This window comes from Sciurus carolinensis, chromosome 12 (genome assembly GCF_902686445.1).
Source record: "Sciurus carolinensis chromosome 12, mSciCar1.2, whole genome shotgun sequence".
NCBI lineage: Eukaryota > Metazoa > Chordata > Mammalia > Rodentia > Sciuridae > Sciurus > Sciurus carolinensis.
Genome location: NC_062224.1, coordinates 28,410,400 through 28,433,322, shown reverse-complemented (window position 1 = coordinate 28,433,322; position 22,923 = coordinate 28,410,400). Strand labels below are relative to the sequence as shown.

Here is a 22,923-nt window from a genome sequence, read left to right as displayed (position 1 = left end):
GCTATATAAATGTAAGATATTATATATGTATTCAGGTGATAAGGACTGTATTTACAGACATGCCTCTGGAATAACAAAAATTAAATCTGGAATCTCACTACTGCCAGCATTTCTCCCAGGGCAAGAACACATTTAGTGTCCTATTAAATCAAAGGATGTCCACTGCAAACAGTGGCAGGCTTTACCAGCTGGTATTAACACAGATTGATGAACATGTTCAATCACACTGAACCTGACACTGGGCTTCCTGAAGTTTATACTACAGAACGGAAACGTTTTATATGTTGCGACTTCCCACCCCTTTTAAGGCAATAACTCACCAGGTAGAAATATAATTCACTTAGCATTTTTAAAATCTATGCTCAAAGCATTTTTCTGGGGCTAAAGATTCACTGAAATAGAATATATAAAATGGAACTTGTTAAAAAATATCATGTAGGAGACTTGACGGGAGTCATTTTTGATTATCAACTAACACCATGGGAATCAAAAGATATGATATATGTTTTTTTGTGAAGTATGGCAAAAGAAATATTAGCACAGAAATAAAATATGAGAGCAGGCAACAGAATCCATGTCACAATGCAAAGTCGGGTACACATTTTCTATTACTTGTGCTTTATTTTTCAAATAAAATTAGGGCATGTGTTTGCATCACTGCAATCTGTCATCTTATGATAAATTATGCCTCTGTATTGGCTCAGTATTGATACATTTATGAATACTTATTTTTGAAGCCAAAAGATCTGAACTAAAAATCAGATTCCGTCAATGATGAGCCACGTCAGCAATGCAATTCTGGGTAAGTCACAATCTGCTTTGGCTTCATCATTTTTAAAAAGAGGCCAGACAGCTTTCCCAGCATCCCAGCACAGAACTAAGACTGTGCATGAAACTATTTTGTAAACTCTGACATTTTAAGTAAAAGCTAAGGTATTTATGTAATTCTACCTAGCTTTAAAGGAGCCTGGAAAATGTGAATGGTCAATTAACTAATTTAATTTTGTACATATGAAAAAAGGCACAGTTTATAATTCTATAAAGAAAGCCCTTGGCCTTGGTGTTCTATGTTCTCAGCTTGCACATCAGCCATTGGGCAACCATTTCTCTGACTTACAATTTTTAGGGTCGGCATCTTCATAAATTTCTGATTCAGAGAGGTTTTTTGTTTTGTTTTGTTTTTATAAAACATTATTTCTTGACATAGAGATAGTTCATATGTTAATTTGGCCTCAAAAGGGCATAAAACAAACAGTCCATCATCCTGCCCTTGGTCACCCTGGGGTACACGTCACACAGGTTGCATGAGTTCTACACTCTAGCTCCTGCCTTTACTCCCCATGTGTCCTCTGCAGATCACTTAACCTCTCAGAGAGTCACCTGTTCATCACCCAATGGAAGAGGGAGAAAACTGCCAACTTCCAGAGGCTGCTGTGAAATTCGAGTGAGAAGCTATGCATAAAGTGCCTAATGAGGTACCACGGATATAAGTCTATGAGGTGGTGCTTGCCAGCATGGGTGAGGCCCTGGGCTCGATCCCCAGCACAGCAAATAAAGCAAAATGCCAAATAGGACAGTACACGTGCTAGATCAATACTGGCCTTCTTCTCTTACATCCTTTTGACTTTTTAGTTTTCAACACAGAAAAACTAAAACAAAACAAAACGATAAAATATTTAACCCAGCCAGGTGTGGTGGCACATGTCTGTAATTCCAGTGACTTGGGAGGCTGAGGCAGGAGGATGGTGAGTTCAAAGCCAGCCTTAGCAACTCAGCAAGGCACTTAGCAACTCAGTAAGACCCTGTCTCTAAATAAAATATAAAAAAGGGCTGGGATGTGACCCAGTGCTCACAACATTCCTGGTTCCACTGCAGGAAACTCCAGCCACTTTTCTCCCATTCCTTCTCCCTGGCTCATCTCAGAAAACCTGCACCCACTTCTCCCACTTCTCCCTGCCTTTCAAAAACTTCTTTGCCAGGCTTCTCAATCTCACCTGTGCCTGCACAGTGACATTTCTTCTGGACTTCCTATGAGAACATCAGAACCAGAATCAGTCTTCACCCTTTCTAAGGACACAGAAAAGAAGAGGATCACTAAACGTCATGCTAGGGAGAGTGATGGCAAGAGCCACTATGTGGAGTTCCCGTGGCTGGAAGCTTCCAAGATGCCAAGCACTGCTCCCCTCTGTGTGGATACAAGACTCAGTCCAGAGAGTAAAATCAGGGTTTGTAAACACAAGGTATACAGGTATACAGGAGGCAGAACAGAAGTAACAATGTGGGTGAGGAGACTGGACTTGCTGTCCTTTTATAAGAGTCTCAATGTACAGTTCTTGACATTTTCTGTATGTTTACCATACAATTTAACTAGAAATTGTATTTTAACTTTTAAAATAGTTAAAAGTGTAACTATTTTAACATCTAGACTGCCCAATTCCCCAGCAGTATCCCACAGAGGAAGTTTTATAAACCCTCCAAGTATCCAGTGAATAGTAGGATAATTATATTGTGTTATATTTTTACATGTTAAAAACTGCTTTTTAGATGAAAACAAAATATATACAATACTGTAGGACTCTTTTCAAAATTTCTTAATTTTCATTTCACCAGGAGCCTTAAACAATTAAAGTGGCTCAGGTACTGATCCTGGTGAAGTAGAACTCCAACAGTGATTGACAGGTAGTTAAGTGACTCACTTGAAGTGACTCCTCAGGTGTTGCCTGGAGACGGGACTGTGAGTCATGCCAACCCCACCAGCTGTGCTATCTCATGTCTGGACTTCATTTCCAAGAATATGATGGACACGTCACCAAAACCAACAAGAGAAGCAGAGGAGATGGTGAAAACAGTAGTTATTACTTCTCCACTGAACTAGAGAGGCCAGAAACTACCTCTACTTTTCAAACTAACAGGACTGAGGCACAGAAAACCAATTCTAACAATATAAAGTTGCCTTGGATTACAGCAAGGAATTATCAAGAACTGAGAACCTAGACTACAAAGAAACTTTTAACTTGTTTATTCTATTTTTGGAATCTGATTATTCTAGATATGGTCAATAATTGCTATCACATCTTTTCTCATGGAAAAATATTAAAAGGTTTCTTGTGAGAGCTAAATGAGTTTTCCCAACTCCAGAGTAGACTTCATGCTCTGGATCTGCTGGTTTTAATTTATAACAGTATAAGCAAGACTTACAAAGATGAATTTATAGATGTTTAAAAATAAAATAAGTCACTTACAAATAACAAAAGGATTATAATGTATGCACAGATTAGTGATAAAAAATGAAGATAATAAGCTTAGAACAGTGATTATCAAGAGTTTTGGGAGAAAAAAAAAATAGTCAATGAAATGAGTACTCTCACAAAAGCTCTCAAGCCAGCAAGAAATTAAGTGATTAGAAAACAAAGTCATCACATGCAGAGAGGTCAACTAAGATTTTAACATGGGATGAAGATGCAGGTCTACGTGGTACTAAAGTATTCGATATCTAGAGACAAAGAAACAGCCTCATGAGGATGTCTAGAAGAAAAGTGAATGAATGAATGAATGAATGGAGCCACCAATGAATGGTTCAACCAAAAACCTAATGTAGGAAGAAGAACCCGGTGACCTGCTCCTGGTCTCAATATAAAACTCCTAAAAAGGGATGGACTTTGCAAAATCACTTCTGAAATAATATTTGCTATTAAAATTATTCTGATGGGTGACTGTAGTGATGCCCTTCCTGCCGGATCCCTCGTCCACCCCAGGAATGTATCACGTAGAGTCAAGCCATCTCATCGCTGCTTCCTCCTGGTTTTCCCCTCTCTTGGCTCTTCTGACACCCCCAGAGTGCCTCCCACTTTCACAAGAGAATTTTTCTCTCTCTAAGCCACAGGACAAGCTGACCCATCACTATATGTGGGGGAAGAATCCTGTCTTTAGATCTATGTTAGTTCTTCTTACCAGACACTTAGGGAATCTCTATTCTTTCCTGTCCCGAGGGTGAGACTGGGTGACCTCTGTGCTTGGACTGTTTGAGAAGAGCCCAGGTGTTATAAAACCAGCCCCTCAGCAGTCAAAGGTGAACAGTCTAGAGATCCCCCATGTGTGTGGGTGTGTGAGTGTGCTCATTTCCTAACATTTACTGAGCACCTGATGCAGGGCTAACCTTTTTATGTGATTTATCCTTTCAATTCTCACTACAAAACTACAACGTGGGGACTGCTCTTACTGTCATTTTGTCTCAGATACAGAAGGTAAATCAACTTGTCCAAAGACTCAGAGCAAAGAACTAGAATAGTGAGATTCAAACACAAGTCTAGTGATGATGTGTCTAAGAAATAACTTGTATGCTCCACTGCTCATTTTTCAAAAATTTTAAAACTCTGGACAAAAAAATGGGGGATCAACTGACAAAGTGACAATAAAAGAAGACAAATAGACACTTGTAATCAGGAACTTATTTAAAAAGTACTGAATTTCCTTCTTGTCTGCCTCAATTCACAGGAGACCATATTTCTCCTTAGCTTCTCAATGTCCATAAGAAAAGGATTAAGAGATATAATAGAAGAAAATTTAGATCAGGTAAGATAATAGTATATATTCTGTTTTTTTGTTTCTTTGTTTTTTTTTTTTTTTTTTTCTTTTGGCAATTCTGGAGAGAACAATCGAGAGGAAATCCTCAATTTCTCACATCATTCTCTGAATGGAATTAATTTTTGTCTCTACCCTTCACAAGTGTGACAGAAAGATATGCTTTTTCAAAGCCACTAAAATAAAAATTGCGACTGACCACTGGTCCACACAGTGGGACACTAAGCAGCTTGCCTCAGGTACCTGAAGCACCACACTCACACTCCAGGCTGCTTGGACTGGTACAGAGGAGGCGTGACACCCAGAGCATCTTGCTTCGTTACACAACCAGCTGCAACAGCAACACCTGGATGATAAATGCAGGAGAAAGGGTCCCACGACAGACTAGAAGCCAAGACTCCAGATGTGACTCCAACAAGAACAAGTCACTAAAGCCATGGGATACTTAGAAAAGAGAACCACAAAAACACACAGCTCACACCTCCAACCCACAAAACAACACATGTGCAAATGGAAAACGTCAAAGCAGAACAAGGTAAGGTACTGCTCTCAACCACCAGGCACAGCCACCAGCCCTGAGGTCACCTTCATGATGCTCACTCAGCAGCTGTTCACTTTTCCCGGGGGATTAGTTATGATCATTGTCTTCCCTTCCTGTCCTACAATGGCAGGTCTTTTATCCTCTTCATTAATTAATTCTTTCAGGAAACAATATATAAGGGAAGGATGGGGGTACAACTCCAGTTAGTTACAGGGCTGCTTTGGTACTGGCCGAAGAGAGATTTCTGAATTCAAGCAGGGTCAGGAGTAGATTCCAATTACACATATTTCACTGTCCTGTTAAGGTTTAAATATGAAATGTCACCCAATAGCTCATGAGTGAGACACTGCAAAGAAGGTTAGAGGTGAAATGATTGGGTTATGAGAGCCTTAACACAATCAGTGAATTAATCCACTGATAGGGATAACTGGGCAGTAACTATAGGCAAGTAGGATGTCCTAGAGGAGGTGGATCCCTGGGGTCCTGCCTTGGGGTTTATATTTTAGCCACAGTGAGGGTAGCTCTGTCTGTCTCTGTCTCTCTGTGCTTCCTGGTGTGATGTTCCCAGCTGTTTTCCTCCACCACACACTTTGGCACTGGTGTTCTGACTCACCACAGGCCCTAAAGAATGGAATTGGGATCTCAGAAACCAGGAGTGCCAAATAACCTTTTCCTTCTCAGTTTTAGTCAGCTTTTTCACTGCTGTGACTAAAAAATCTGACCAGAACAATTATAGAGGAGGAAAAGTTGATTTGAGGGCTCACAGATTCAGAAGTCTTAGTCCACAGGAGGCCAACTCTATTCTTCGGGGCTCCAGGTGAGGCTGGACATCATGGCGGAGGAGTACAGCAGAGGGAAGCAGCTCACATGATGATCAGGAAGCAGAGAGACTCCACTAAGCAGATACACAATATATACCCCATAGCCACGCCCCTCAATGAATGCCTTCCTCCAATCATATCCCACCTACCTCCAGCTACCACTCAGTTAATCCCTGATTAGGTTAAGGCTTTAACCCAATCATTTCTCCTCCAATCCTTGCATTGTCTCACACGTGAGCTTTTGGGGGACACCACATCTAAACCATGACAGTTTCTAAAATTGTTCTTGTCAGGTCTTTTGCTCATGGCAGTGAAAAAGCTGGTTAAAACTGGCAGAACTAATTGCAGATACCAGAAGAAAATGAGGCAACCTCCACCTGCCCCATCAGAGAACCCAGTTTTCTTTTGAAACAAAAGCGTATCACACTATGGAGCCGCCCATGGTCAGCCAGGGTGGGCCACAGTCCCCAACCTGGTGGTGGATGTCTGCCTGGGAGCCAGTCCTACCCATGAAAGTCCTTGATCCCTCAGGCCACAGTGCCTCACAGCTCCATACCCCACCCTCTGCAGTCACACCCAAGGGCTCATCCAATTTATAGCATGAAATTTCTACTGATATTTGCAAAATTGTATCTACAGCCCAGACCTCTCTTCTGAACTCCAGATTCTAATTTTCCATTGTCTTCTCAATTTGCTATCTTTTGGACATCAAAATATGCAAATATTAGCTTCCTCTTCTCTCCTCCTATCTTCTTTTCCCCTAACTTCCCCATTTTGATTCCTGCTCAGGACCAAAACTTTACATCAACCTATACTGTCTCATTCCCTCACTCATTCATTATTTGTTTTTTAGATATACATGACAATAAAGTGTATCTTAACATATTATATATACATGGAGTATAACTTATTCTAGTTAGGATCCCATTCTTGTGGTTGTACATGATGTGGAGTTACACTGGTGGTGTATTCACATATGAACATGGGAAAGCTATGTCCTATTCATTCCACTGTCTTTCATCACCTCATTTAAACCATCATGATCTCTGTCTCTGAAACAGACCCAGCAGCTGACCATTATGATACCACCAGCATCTGGGGGAAACAAGCATTTGCTCTCACCTAGGTTACTATAATCATCTCCGGCCCCAATTCTCTGCTTCCACTCTTATCCTCTACCCTCTTCACACTGCTCTCAACACAGAAGCCAAACAGCCCCACTGAAACATAAGTTGGAATGTGCCGTGCCTTTGCTAGAACCCTGCAACATCTGGCCATTTGTACTGGCTTCCCACTGCTGCTATGACAAATCACCACTAGGAGAGGCTTAAGGCAACAGGGATCTATGCTCTTACAGTTCAGAGTTCACAGTGTCAAACTGGATGTTACTAAGCTGAAATCAAGGTGCAAATGGGGCTGTGCTACTCCTGGAAGCTTCAGGGGAGAATCAATTCTTTGCTTCTTTCTGCTCCTCTGGAGGCCATCACATTCCTGGGCTCAGGGTTCCTTCCATGGAGACACTGACCTCATGCTTCTGTCATCACAACTCCTCTTGCCACCACTGGGCTCATCTGATAACCCAGGGTAATCTCCCCACCTCAAGATTCTAACTCAGGCTAAGTCCTTCATACATGTAAGGTAACACATTCACAGGCTCTGGTGATAAGGATGGAGGCATCAATGGGGGGCCATTTCACACAGAGTAAAAGCCAGAGCTCTTAGCAATACGCTGACACGGGGCACATCTGTAATTCCAGCAATCTGGGAGTCTGAGGCAGGATAAGTTCACAGCCAGCCTCAGAAACTTAAAAAGGCTCTAAGCAACTTAGTTAGACCCTGATTCAAATTTGAAAAATTTCAAAAAGGGCTGGGGATGTGGCTCAGTGGTTAAGTGCTTCCTGGTTTAACCCCTAGAACCAGGAAAAAAAACAAACAAAAAAAAGCCAGAGTTCCCACAATGCCCCTCAAGTTCCCATGGGGACCCCCACTTCCTTTCTAAGTTCAGGTCTTACACTTCTCCCCCTTAACATCATGTGACACACTATCATCTCCATCTCCTCCTCCTCCTCCTCTTCTTCCCCCTCCCCCTCCCCCTCCTCCTCCTCCTCCTCTCCCTCCCCCTCCCCCCCCCTCCTCCGTCTTCTTCTCTCTCTCTCTCTCTCTCTCTCTCTCATGCTCCCTCACTGGAACATCAGTTCCATAAGGGATAGTCTCTCATCATAATCCCTAGCAAACATATGAAGCAGGGTCTCAATAAATGCTTGCTGAGTGAATGAATTTCACTTCACTGGACAGGGAAGTTCCCTGGACTCAAGACCTGGCCTAACGTAGAAACTTAATAAATGAATAAATGGATGAGTGAGTGACAAGAGTGTATCTAATACTCCACAGGTATATGGATAAACATAAAAGCAAGTGTTGTACCGTTTAGAAATCAGACAATACGGTTTAAGTAACTTCTGTGAGGATGCACAATGAAAGGAAAGTAATAGAATTACACATTAAAACTCCGGCAGAGCTTCTGGCTTTATTTTGCTGCGTTTCTGCATGTTCTTGGATCTGACAAGTCAGGACGCATCTGGGTTTCCGTTCTTGGCAGAAACACTCTCGCCAACAAGGTTTCAAGTTAATAAACTCTAGGTTTATTTTGAAAGGACACTTCACAGAAACCTCAGGAGCATTTTACCTTGCTTATTCAGACACGTAAAAAATAAACATGCGGGAGGGAAATCATCATCCACACTTTAAAATGTACCCAAAAGCAAACCTGCAGCTGGGGAATAAGCTGTAAGTGTGTCAGTGCCCAGCACTGCTCCTTAGCTAGCCAGAAGCAGCTTCCAGATGGCCACCTGAGACAGACAGAAGACTTTCCTTCCTTGGTGCACGTCCACAGGGAGGCAGGAACCATGGGGACAATGCAACTGGCATGGAATGGAACTGCAGAACAGCATTTTGCTTTGCAGAGGCCACCTCAGCCACATTTTGCCTAGTACTATTCCAGCCTCGCTCATACACCAGCCCAACCACCAGGAAACAGGCCATATTGTCTCACTGCTCCTCTTATCACCATCTTGAAAGGACTGGCAGGGGTTGTCTTTGGTTCAAACTTGGAAATAGAACTTCTCGGAATCTTCTTATTGGCTAACAGGTGGGAAGGAGACCAACACAGTGGCCAGGAACATAGGTCTGGAAGAGAGGCTGTCAGGGTCAAGTTTCACCTCTGTGACTCACTAGTTGTATCCCTGCAGACATGTCACCAACCCTCCCTAAGTCTCAGTTTCCCGACTTCTAAAATGCTGGCTTATTATGCTCACGACAATGAAAAGAGATATTGTAGGAAAAAGACTTTTCTTACTGCCTTGGCACATGAGGCCTTAATACATACTAGTTAGTATTATATTACTATTACATTATTCTTGACTAAAAATAATAATTGTTCAAAAATAGCCGGGCATCGTGGCACATGTCTGTAATCCCAGCATCTCAGGAGGCTGAGTCAGGAGGATTGAAAGTTCAAAGCCAGCCTCACCAACTTAGTGGGTTGCTAGGCAACTTAGTGAGACCCTATCTCAAAAAAAAAAAAAAAAAAAAAAAAAAAGAAAAGAAAAAAAAAAAGCTGGGGATGTGGTTTAGTGGTTAAAAATCCTGGGTTCAATTCCCAGTTAATAAATAAATAAATAAATAAATCATCTTCATCTTGCGTTTGGATGTGTAAGAGAGTCCCATGGGGTTTAGCGTGTATTTTCAACTAAACATTTTCTTCCACATAGAAAAAAATTCCACCAGAGAGATCTAAGTTTTGCTAGGTGTAGTTAGCAAATACAGTCATTGAAAGACTTTCCCTTCAATTCTACTCCTGAATAAAAAAATTATAATTTGCTATTGAAGAGTTTAATAGAAATATCCAACATATGGCTACATAGAGAATTGAAATAAACTAAGCAACAGGATTAAGATTAAAAAATAAATAAGCAGGGGCTGGGGTTGTGGTCAGGGGCAGAGTGCTTGCGCAGCACACATGAGGCCCTGAGTTTGATCCTCAGCACCACATAAAATAAGTAAATAAATAAATAACTAATATAAAGGTATTGTGTCCATCTACAACAACAAAAAAAATTTAAAAAAATAAATGAGCAGGCATGCATTAGTTCAACTAGGTATTTTTCTGACAATTATCATCTAACAAAATAATTATATAATCTAATACCCTATATGGCCTCATGGCTTGAAAGATGAAAAAGAGCAACAAAAATACACATTTATATTTCCAGTTTTACTAAGGACCTTAACCATGGACAGGTGAGGAGCGTCAGTGAGCTTTATCATATTATACAAGGAGCTCAGATTCAGTAAGTTGGGGAGGGAACAGTATTTATGTTCTGCAATAACTTCCAAGATAAAATTAATGCTAACACCTATAGTTAACAATCACTGCCCCAAATCTTTCTTTTGACAAGAAGCTTTTTGCCTTCTATTTTTTTTTTTTTTTTTTTTTTTTTGCCAAAAAGCTTTTGGCAAAAAGCTTGATCTTGAACTTTGTTCCTCCCAAGGCAGAACTTGACAATGTGTAACTCAATAAAGAGTAAGTGCTATATTACTCCTCAGCCCTTAAAATCATAAAATAAATTCTTCTGGTCTAATCCCAATAAAGGAATGAAAGGAGATGGTCAAAGTGGAGGTCAAACTTTCTATTCATTCCATGAAACCATGCACTTCCCAACAGAACTCTGTGTGTGTTCTTGCAGGGTAAGTAGTAGCCATGTGTGGCCACTAAGCATCTGAAATGTGACTGGAGGCTTCCGTACCAGACAGCACAGCTCTAGGCAGAAGTCAAACTCTGTCTTCTCACAGTCTTCCTAATCCCTTTCTATCCAAGGTTCTTCTTTGGTACTGTGGGTTTTGGTACTGTGGGGCTCTTAACCACAGGCCTGTTTTTACATTTTATTTAGAGACAGGGTCTCACTGAGTTGCTTAAGCTCTCGCTAAGTTGCTGAGGCTGGCTTTGAACTTGTGATCCTCCTGCCTCAGCCTCCCAAGGCACTGAGATTATGGGTGTGTGCCACTGAGCCCAGTTTCAAGGTTCTTGTTTCATTAACTAATTCAGTACATTTTCCCTGAGTGTATCCACGCAGCCTGGCATGTGGTCGGCACTGGAGGATAGCAGGGAATGGATAAGGAAATGCCCCTGTCCTCATGACACTTACACCCCAGTTTATAGTAGCTACCTCTTCAAAACCACCAGACCAATATGAAGAACTATTTTCTCAAAGAAGTACCAGTTAAATGCAGTTTTTTAAAATCACGGTATTTGAGTGTAGAAAAGTAAATAATCATAATTTGAGAGAACATGATTCAAAGGATTATAGAAAAGAAAGGATAGAGAGAATCAGGGATGCTTACATCTATGGTTACAGGGGACAGGGACAGCACAACCTCAGCAACACAACTGCTGCTTGGGAGGTCTATGTGTGAGGGCAGCCAACATCCATCCTGGGCCACTGGGAAGACCAGGAGGGGATCTGAGGCTCAGCAGCCAGGAATAGGACCAAAGAATTCTCAGAGACCAAATTTAACAAGTCTCACTGGAGACGGGAACAGGGGAGAACCGAATTCATGCCTGGAAAAGGCAATTTCAACGGACTAGAACTAATATTTTATCTATGTGGTAAGTTTTTAGGGGCAAAGAAAAAAATAGAGGATTAAAGAAAAGTTAAGAGTGAAGTTTTGGTAGAAGTCATTAATAACCCAATCAGTACACAGAAGGCGTAGCCAGCTAGTAAATGAAGCGCCATAAATAAGACCATTACTACTCATCCCCTCTTTCCATGACACACGCAGGTTGCTGAGCTGGGTCATCTTTCGTCAGCAGTTTCTATGACGCTGGATACTCCAGTTGCAGAACACAGCAACAGGGCAGGTCAGACTCCCAACGGCTGAACTCTGGTCAATGACAAATGGCCCCAAGATGATGAGAACTGGGTGTCTGGGAGCAGAGTGTTTGCCAAGAGGAGGAGAGCAGTCGTTTGGAATTGCTGCATGTGGATAATTATTATTAATGTAACCCAAGACTCAGACCATCCGTCAGCAGCCTTACCTAGTTCTGGGGGCAGAACGGTCAAGCGATTCCCTTGAATGTGGAGTTCCTTAAGCTGCGTTAGCTCCCCAATTTCCTTAGGCAGTGAGATCAGGTCGTTATCCCTAAGGCTGAGCTAAATACAAGAAAACAAGGAGTTGTCAAAACAATTTCTCATAAAGAGGTGCTCAACTGAAACTCGCATCCTTTTCCATGCCCTCTCTCCTTCTCAGGCTCAATCCTTTCAATTTATTTATAAGTGTCTGCAGATAAACAAGAAACAGTATCAGGAGTAGTGGTTCATTCCTGCAAAACAAACCTTACTCCTGCTCAAATTGACTTGATTCTACTCCTACAAGGACTGCAGAAGTGAATTGATTTTCTAAGAATTTAGATAAATTACTTACTATCTGCAACTTTGTGAGCTTCCCAATATCTGGCGGCAGGATTTCAAAATCGTTGTCACTTAGATAGAGTGCACGCAGGGTGGCTGCAAATTAAACAGCAATATATAAACAGGGTGGCATGGAACCCAACCATTTGAGGTCTGATCAATACAAGGGAGTCAGCTTTGATTAATAACCCTGGCTTGGTGAAAAGCCTGTGACATACCTAGGGCTTACTATAATAACAAGCAGGTCAAACTCAGATTTACTGGCTGATTGTGTAGCTGGTGGGTCCAGGAAAATATCTATATCCAAGAGGACTGACACAATTAACAACTGCGGGCACCACTGGCAGTTTTTGGCATAGTTTCAATACATTTTCTGAAAAGATAGTTATTTTTCTCTATTACTTCCAATTCACATTTACTACTCTATTTGCATCCAAAATGAAACAAAGAGAACCACTGTGTCACATGGACCCCAGAGAGCAAAAGGGCTCTTGTGTATAAACAGAAGGGTGTCACGATAGAGCTTTCTTATGTAAACAGTGATGCTCAAAATAAATAAGTAAAGGAAAGGCTTGCGGTGATGGGAGTTATAACCACAGCTCGTGCGCCTTCCATCATCCGACTAATTGTTATTCCTTGCTCCTATGGCTCTAATGACAAAAATGTGATGACAAAGGGGCTGAAATGATGTCATGGAGCAAGAGTGAAGCCCAACCGCAGCAGAATTATCAGGAGTTGCTTGGTTCACAATTATTACAAAATGACGCCTTGACCCCAAAGCAGTGAAGGCTGAAATTCTAAAGCATCACTTGTCCTCAACAAAAAAAACGGGAGATTAATTAGGTGTATGCTTTTAAAAAAAAAATGTATTTAATGACAGGTATTTAATGACATTCTCTTTTAAAATTTGGCAGAACTTCGGGTTAATATATGTAATATAGACAATATGTACTTGGCCCAAGAAAGAAAACATTTTCAAATTGGTTTCGTGTGCTTGGGGAGGTCTGGAAAAAGCAGTGTACACAATGTAAAAAGCAAAATCTAGAGGCTAGCTCAGAAAATTCAGATTTTCTATAAGCCTTAGATGTTGCTATTTGGAGAAGTAGAATATTCATTTAAAGGAGGCAATTTTTTCCTAGATATTTCATAAGTTCCTAGAAAATTAAGTTTTTTCTAACTTTTAGGAGTACCTGCAACAAGAAATTTGTATATTAAAAGTGTATTCATCTATTACCAACAACTGCTTCATGTGTGTGCATCAGACAAAACAGACTATACCAGTAAAGTATTCTTTATTTTATTTTATTTTTTTAAATATTTTTGTTTTAGTTGCAGGTGGACACAATACCTTTATTTTATCTTTATGTGGTGCTGAGGATTGAACCCAGGGCCTCACACATACTAAGCAAGTGCTCTACCACTGAGCCACAACCCCAGCCCATAAAGTATTCTTTATAAGGTTTAAAACAAGAATTCTGGTTGGAAATTTTAAAAATTCTGTTAACAGGTTACTAATGGTATTTTCATAAATAATTGTCTGAAATAACTTTAAGCAAATATCTTACAAAGAATTAATAGCAACAGGGGAGTCCTTTTATTTGGCATATTCTTAAAAAAGAAAGTCAAATTTCTTAGCTAAATGTGAGACTTGATCTCATTTAGGTACAAAATCTCTCTCAGAAAGTTAATATGAAATTACTAAGTCCACTTCTGCCCAGTGGTGTCAGATAACTATATATCAAATATAAATACTGCTGAGCTATGAAGGAATATTCAAAAGGAGTCTGTAAAGAAAAAAAAATGTATGTCTCATAATTTCTCTTAAGAGTTTGGGCCCTGGCAAATAAATTTCACTCTCAGAACGCAAAGTACCATGTTAAGGAGATTTATAGAATTAAAAGTTTCTTACTAAGGTAGAAGAAATTTCCAGGAAGAGAATTTTCATTCAAGTTGTTGTAAGTCAAGTCCAGGACCTCAAGAGCTGGAAGAGATCCAAATCCTCGAGGCAGAGTGTTGAGCCTGTTCATCCTGTTGTTGGTGGGAGAAAAACCCATCACCACATGCAAACTGTGTTTACTCGAAATACTGAATATGTGCACTAAAATCTTGTTTGATGCCTACAAAGAGTGCCATGATTCTATAAGCGTTTTATGTTACTTTTAAATTTTTTATTTATTAATTTACTTTAATTGATAAGGAAAAATTGTACATACTCACGTTGAACAGCATGGGGCAACCAATGGATACAAAATGGAACAGGTAAATCAAGCTACCCCACATACCTGTTACCTCTTATAGTTTGTGTGTATGTACATACACGCACATACAAACATACACTTCTCTCTCAGCAATTTTCAAATAAGCCACATATTGTCATTAACTGTAGTCACCATGATACACATGATGCACAATATTCATTCCTGGTCTCACTGAAATTTTATGTGCTTTGACTAACATCTCCCCACTTCCTCATCCACTGGGACTCTGGTAGCACCAATTTCACTCTGTTTCTGAATTTGACTTTTTTCTTTTTCCTTTTGACTTTTTTTTCTTTTTAATGTACTGAGTACTGCTAACCCTGTGGTGCTACCACTGAGCTACATCCCTAGGCCCCTTTTTTATTTTGGGAAAGGGTCTAGCTAAGTTGCTGAGGCTGGTCTTGAATTTGTGATCCTGTCTCAGTGTCTGAAGTGGCTGGGATTATAGGCATGTACCAAAGCACCTGGGGAATTTGATTTTTTACATCCTACACATAAGTGAGATCATGCAGTATATTTATCTTACATGGTATAATAATTTTAGTCAGAAAATGCATATTTTTGTGACACATTTGAAAATTTCTTGTGCTCATGTTCTCCAATGGTGCATTTCAATTACTGTTTTATGTAGAAACAAACTGTCACAAAGTGTCTGTCTACCTAGAGAAAAATTTCCCTATGAATGTACCAATAATACTTCAAATTTTTGGACTTTTTATTTCATTTTTTCCTGGTTTTGTGTGTGTGTGTGTCTGGTTTTTTGTTTGATCTGGTTTGGTACTGTACTGGGGACTGAACCCAAGGGTGCTTTACTACTGAGCTACATCCTCAGCTCTTTTTATTTCTGTTTTGAGATACGGCCCCACTAAGTTGCAGAGGCTGGCCTTGAACCTGCGATCCTGCTGCCTTCGCCTCCTGAGCTGCTGAGATTACAGGCCTGTGCCACTGCACCTGGCTATTTCATTTATTCTTTTCAATGGGAAGGGGAAATCAATTTTCTGATGTACAACTATGAAGATTCAAAACCATCTACAATTAGAATGGTTACTGCCAGGGCCTCGAGGAGGAGGGAGGAGGAGAGTTGTTTAATGAATGTAGTTTCAGAAACTTCTGGAGACTGGTTGCACGACAATGTGAAAATACCACTCGCTGGATCGTATACTGCAAAATGGTTAAGATGGTAAATTTTATGACACATGCATAATCCGTGTGTATTTTTTAAACACAGTTCCCTAGAGCAAACTTAAAAACCAATTAAAAAGCTTTAATACAAGTTGACAATTACTAAAAGGTGGAGGGACGTGACACTCAAGATCATTCTAGTCACTGATCCTTCTCACAAGAGTGCTGTCCACCTCCACCAATCAGGCCTCGTAAGAAGGACTGACAGCAGAAGGGGAAACCAAAAGAAGAGTGGATTTCTGTCTCTCAGGTAGGAAAAGTTCCAGGTGAACTTCACATGAGGCAAATAACCTCAATGACTGTTGTCCTGATAACAAGTGATAATTATTCATGATATTTTCTATGAAGTCATAATTTGTGAAGCGCTTTTATGGCCAGCATTTTGCTTGATTCACAAATTACTAAGTGTTCACGAGATGAGATCTCTAGCAACAAACCAGGCCCAAAGTTAGTCCAGAATAGTTGGTCTTGTGTTCTTTAGAATAAACAGCAAATTATATAACTTTAAAAGCAAGTTCTGGTTCGGTGTGTCCTTTAGACCCTAAATACATGTGGCCTAACAGCTCAGCTTTGCAAAGGGCCTCTTTTTATTCTGCCTGCTTATTGTAAGGAGTCATCTCTACAACTTATTATAACCTCACCTTACTGTATGTGTATAATTCTTTAAGCCATTTGAGGATAGAGTTCCTTTACTGAAATCCATCCTGATTTCTTTCTGAGAGAACTAAAAAATTCTGTGCAAACTTTGACAACCCCATCTATGCAGCTATGCAATTAAATACAGAAAGGTTTACACAATCGATAAAACACCAAGAGTCCAAACTGCAAACTCCAAAGAGGACAGGAAGGAAACTAAGACATACTCGATGAAAAACAAAATTTTACCACTCTGTCCTAAGGAACCTCAAATCCATCTCAATAAAACCTGAGTTCATTATTTTCTTCCCAAACTCATCTCCATCTATATTTCTAATTTAGATACCTAACACAGAATCTGGGTCTCACCCAGATCCCTATCCATTACTGTCTTGCAGTGTTCCTCTTTCTCCTGCCTCCACTGACCACCCTGGTTCACCTGGAATACCAAGCTGGTGTTCACACTGGCCTCCCGGTCTCTATTCCAGCCCTGCCAACCATTCTCCACACCGATCTTTCATACAAAAATCTGACCTCTTCTCATATTCACTCATCTGTTGTGCACATTTCTCAATGGTCAGTAGGATAAAAATCAAGGCCCCCTTCAATGGCGCTTCTGACTCCCTGTCAGGATTGACATCTATTTGTTTATAGTTAGTTTCTTGACCTGTAACACAAGCTCCATATGGGCTGGAAGGTAGTACTTAGAGTAACACCTGATGCCCAGCTGGGAGTTCAATAAACTCTCATTACATGAGCAGCAGGGCAGGGCCAGGTGGTGCACCCTGTAATCCCAGCTACTTTGGATGCTGAGGCAGGAGGATCCCAAGTTCAAGCCTGGGCAATTTGGTGTCTCAAAATATAAAATAAAAAAGACAGGGGATGGAGCTCAATGGTAAAGTGCCCCTGGGTTAAATCTCCAGTGCCACCACACCCCTCAAAGGAGCGGCAAAGCGACATTCATAACTGCTTGGCCAGCCTTGTCTCTCACTAACCATCCCTGGTCTCACACTTGACACTCAGCAACACCAATAAACTTGCAAAGACATCCCAGAACGTGTGGCACAGTGCTCTGAGTTTTAAATATGTTCCTTTCTCAACCTTAGATGTCTTCCTGCTTCTGTAATCTGATAAATTCCTCCTTAGACCTCAAGTCTCAACTCTGAACCTGCCTCTGTGAGTCCTTCTGAGGACCACAGGAAGGCCAGACTGCTCCTCTCTCTCTGTTCCCTCTGCAGCCCTATTAGCCCCAAAACACCTGTGACCCTGCTGAGCTATTGCTGCTGACTGCCCACAGGTCCTGCCCACATGCCTAAGGCCCAAACCATGATTTTCACATTACATCCCCAAGACTAGCAAAGCTCCTGACACAAAATAGGAACTTACAGAATTGAGAAATATATGAAAAAAGAAAATAAAAATGATAGTAACAATAATAATTACTATGCCCTGCTCACCAGGTACGTAATGATAGAGATATATAGAACTACTTTAATAAATGAATGGATTAACAATAAGAATATACATATATGTCTACTTTTAGCTTCTTACTTACATACAAATTATACATTAGGACTAAATAATCTTCAAAAAGAAGATTTAAAATATAGGAGCCTTTCTTTTCTGCTCAGTCTGATGGGGTACAGCCTCCAGATTTGTAGCAAGAAAAACCGCCTCATCTAAAATGAGATTGCTACTATGGAAATAAGTATGGAAGTTCCTCAAAAGACTAGAAGGACTTTAACTCCTTAGGACAAGTATTTGTCCTAAGGAGTTAAAGTCATCATACTACAGCAATACATGCATACCCATGTTTATAGCAGCACAATTCATCATAGCTAAACTATGGAATCAGTCTAGGTATTCACCAATGGATGAATGCATAAAGAAAATGTGGTATATATACACAAAGGAGATTATTCAGTCTTAAAAAAAAATGAAACCATGTCATTTGCAGGAAAATAAAGGGAACGTGAGACCATTATGTTAAGCAAAAGAAGCCAAATTCAGGTCAAGTGTAGTGTGTTTTCTCTCATATGTGGAAGCTTGAAAGGAAAAAGGAAAAGAACAGTTTGTTAGGGCATCTAATGAATATCAAAGGGAGATCAATAGAGAAGAGGAAAGGGAACAGGGATAGAGAAAGGGGAAATACTGAGGAATGATACTGGTCAAATTCTTCTGTTACACTGTATTTATACATGAATGTGTAACACAAATTCCACCATTATGTACAACTATAATGCATTAATAAAAATATGGAAAAAATAGAAATAAAAATTGCAACCTATTCAAAAATAAATAAATAAAGCAAGGTTTCTCTCTCCTTTAAACTCACTTCTCTCATGCATTAGGAAAAAAATGCTCTTAGAAAGAATGCTCTTTAAGCCACAGTGAGTATCAAAATAACATTGTGTAACCAAACTCCCAGAGGAAAGAATGAGCTAACAATCATTTCATGAGACTTTTTTTTATAATTGTTTCCTATTTAATTGATACGTACCTGGCCAGTTTCTACTGCCACTCTGCATAAATCACTAGCTTAACTGGAGTATACAGTGGATACAATTTAATGAATATATTACTTTACACAAAGAATGAAGCATGAGTGGGCCGTTTCATCTAATAGCTATGATAATGGAGATGGAATTTGAAAGTTGAAGTTCCGGTTGGCATCCATGGAGCACGTATGGACGCAAACCAATGAAACTCTCCCCAGCTCAGCCACTGACCTCAGGTTATCAAGAGCAAGTCACTTAACCCCTTGAAAAGGGCTTGGCTTCCTCTCTGTGAAATGAAAGTATTCAAGTCTGCCCTCCCCACCCCACAAATATTGAGGGGGGTCAAATGTTGGAGGGAGGACTCAGAACTGCAGAGCAATGTAGGAACACAAGGTATTATTGTTATCCACTGGTACTTGGTTCGGCCAACTCAGCAACACCTCTCTCCTCATCTCTGGTAAAGAAAGACTAGTTTAATGACATAGAAGAACTTCAAGAGTTAATGAGGTGGCCTTAGGGAATGGACAACCATCCAACTTCAAATTGGTAGGAAAGTACTTTGTAAACTATTTCTACTTAATGGAGGGGAGGGGCGGGAAGCAGCTATATTATGACATGTTTGAGCAGTTAATGTTATGCAAATAAGTCCCTTCCTGGTCAGCACAACTGAAATAAAATTTTATTGGAAACAAAATATAGTAAAAAACTCCCTTATTGTGCCAACAATTAGCTTCTCGATTAGCTCTCAAGTAAATATGCACTAATGCAGGCCATTGAAAGAATATATTAAAACAATAAAACTTTTTTTTAAAACATAAAACATAAAAAAGCAATTAGAAATCCACTTCTGTGCAATAATAGAAATGGCGCCCCTCCCTTGCCCACACCCTGGGCTTCCCTTCCACTTTCTTCCTCACCTTCTTTTCCTTTCCCCTCTTCCAGTACTCACCCAAGGTTCAGGTGTTTGAGTTTCTGAAGGCTGCTGATCTGTGTGGGCAGCTCCTCAATCTGGTTATTAAAAAAGTTAAGCACTTCCAAGTTCTTCAGTTCTGCTATGTTTGGTGGCACAGCTAGGTAAACAAAATGCAGAGTGAGAATCCAGGAGTCTCCCTCCTAGCCAGGAATGCCAGCAACACATTCCACTTTTCTTTCAGGGAAAGAGAAACGTAACTCAAACGTGACCATCTAATTCACATACGGGTCTTATTTATTTTGTGTAGGTTTTTCTTAGATAGTAACTCACCATCAAGCAGAAGCAGGCGTGTTTCCGCCGTGTACAATTAGATAAAAATACTTGGCACCATTTAAATCAGATGGGCAGTGAGGAGGGAAGCAGGGAACGAGAACAGATAAAAACGAATTTCTGTGCCACAAGCAGCCTAAAGTGAATATTACGACGTATGTATACTCCAAATTATCCTCTGTCTAGTAAGTACAGCTGTTTTCTTCCTTTCTGTTTCCATGCATTTCCACCAGAAGAAAGATGGCAAACCCCCAAGTCCCTTCCTGAGGGATGATACATTCAAGCGTTTTTAAATAAACCAGTATCTGAAGGGCTGTTGTCTTTAACATTGTACTAAATCACAATTCCAGCTCACCCTTAAATGATAAAATATTCAATCTACATAGTTTCTGACTTTTGGTCTCTGGAGTAATATGCCTTGATCAATACACACACACACACACAAAAACACAAACACAGGGGTTACATCAGATTAGAAATTGATCAATACAATGTTATTATACAAAAATATAAAAAGCCAACTCAGTAGCATGCTATGAATAGTAGTATGCAGATCAAAGGAAAAATAAACCACCAGGGACCTGAAAGGGTCCTCATTCCTGACATTCTAGACCTCCAAAGGCATCATTACCTCAAAAGTACAGGCAGCCTCAACATCAATATGTTCCACATCCGTGGAGTCAACCAACAGTGGATCAAAAATATTTTGGGGAAAATAGCATCTGCACTGAACATGTGGAGACTTTTTTTTTCCTGGCTATTATTCCCTAAATAATGCAGTATTACAGCTATTTACATAGCATTTACATTGTATGAGATATATGCAGAGGACGTGTGTAGGTTATAAATAAATACTGTTATTTATGTATAGGACTTGAGTATCCTTGGATTTTTGTTATCCAAGGGGCTTTTGGAGCAAGCTCCCCAACGACACTGACAGACAACTGTTTAACTCTTAGTTGACAGCAGAAAGACTTTCAATAGGTTATCATTTACCTCTTCCATTCGCTATTCAGTCTTTCTACAAATATTTTGTATGTGCCATGAGCTTGCCTTGGTTCATGTAAACTCTTAATACCAAGACTATCCAGGTAACTAAAATTATTGACACAAGCCGAGTCCAGCACAAGAAAGTGAGTTATGTCTCCTGTCAGCACTCTTTACTTTCCACCTCACAAGTCCCTCCTGGGAAAGCCAACCTGCCACTGCTAGCCATGCCTAAACTCAGAACCAGGGGCAGCTGTGCTTAGATCCACTACCAAGGTGGGTGTAAAAATTCAGACATGCATCTGAAATATTCAAGGGGATGGCCATTCCAAGAACACCAGCTGATAACTCCCAGGGGAACGAGTAAAGCAGACAGGCACACTACACTTCTCATTGGTTCTAAGTAATCATTCGCAGTGCTAAGAAATCCTAAGGTTTCAATGACCTGATTTCTTTTAGTGGCAAGGTTTGGTAAATGTTTTCCACTGGAAGGAGAGTCCATTTAGAATATAGATCATTCTGGACTATGACCCACCAGCAGGGGACAGTGCTCCAGTGATTGGGCCTTGCAATGATTCCTGAAGTGACTGGAGATAAAAGGACAAATTCTCATGGAATAATCTGGGCAGCTGAGAATTATCTCCAAAATTACTCTTGGATACCACACATGAACCTGACCTATACAATGTAGATGTATAAGCACATTTTTAGGTGCTCACTTCACGTAAACGATTACCAAGAAAATCATCAGGCAGGCTGTGCCCTCTGGGTCGCTGGGTGTCCATCTTCCCCTGTTACCTCCTGGACCATAAAGTGAGCTGCACTTACCTGCCTTTCCCCTGGTTTAGCCTCCAGCTACCACAAAGCCTACTCACTACACTCATCTGATTAGCTTGAAGAGCAATAAAGAAAGTTAGTGAAACCAGGAGAAAATGATGATCTCAATTTAGCCACAAACCAAGAATAATGTGGCCAGAATTACTGCCGCCTCCCCAAAGTTACTCTGCCAATGCAATTAAATGCTGGTCTAAAGGTATCGCCTTTTTGACAGGATGAGAGATTATTTCACTCTCCTTGCTAAATCAGTCCAATTTAAAACCACAAATTATGCTAAATGTGATTTAGGACTTTGTTTTGTGGACACAAACAATAAGCCCACATTCAATTTACCAAACCTCTCCCAGCCTTTTGGTGTGCATGTGAATTTTTAAAGATTCCATTCAAGCTTAAGGGGGTATAAACCACATAGCTAATATCCTCCCTAACCTACAGAATTTTTTCCCTCAGCCATAGTAAAAATCAAAAGAAGTGAACATTCAGACCTGTCTAGGAGGGATTCCATTCATTCTTCCAGCCAACAGAGAGGGCTCATTATGAGCTCAGTGCCCTACTCTTTGCATCTAGCATTACAATGCTTTGGGGATAGTTAGAGAGCTAAGTTATTTAAAGAAAGTAACTAACAAAAGAAGGGGTATCAAGGTCAAAACTTAAACTGGATTAGTGCTTGGGAAACAAGCAAATTGTAACAAAATTGTCTCTAAAACATAAAAAAAGTGGATACGAATTGTGCGATGACTAATTCATACACTTATATGGCACAAATAATTTTAGCTATTATGAAAAGGTGGATGCAATATTTCACCAGTCAAAATCCTCTACTAGAATTAGCAAGAAGCAGCATTTTAAAACATAGCTAGACAATGAGCAAT

The 22,923-nt window shown here is 40.2% G+C and overlaps 1 protein-coding gene across 2 annotated transcripts in view; it reads right to left on the bottom strand.

Moving 5' to 3' along the window:
- The window catches only part of Rsu1 (Ras suppressor protein 1), a 182,682-nt gene that overhangs the window by 122,906 nt on the left and 36,853 nt on the right, over window positions 1-22,923 (bottom strand). For both annotated transcript variants that reach the window (XM_047520762.1, XM_047520763.1), the window contains exons 4-7: window positions 19,934-20,054; window positions 14,320-14,438; window positions 12,424-12,506; window positions 12,038-12,152 (exon numbers count right to left, since the gene is read on the bottom strand). In XM_047520762.1, coding sequence (XP_047376718.1) covers window positions 12,038-12,152; window positions 12,424-12,506; window positions 14,320-14,438; window positions 19,934-20,054 — 438 coding nt within the window. The remainder of the gene's footprint in view (window positions 1-12,037; window positions 12,153-12,423; window positions 12,507-14,319; window positions 14,439-19,933; window positions 20,055-22,923) is intronic.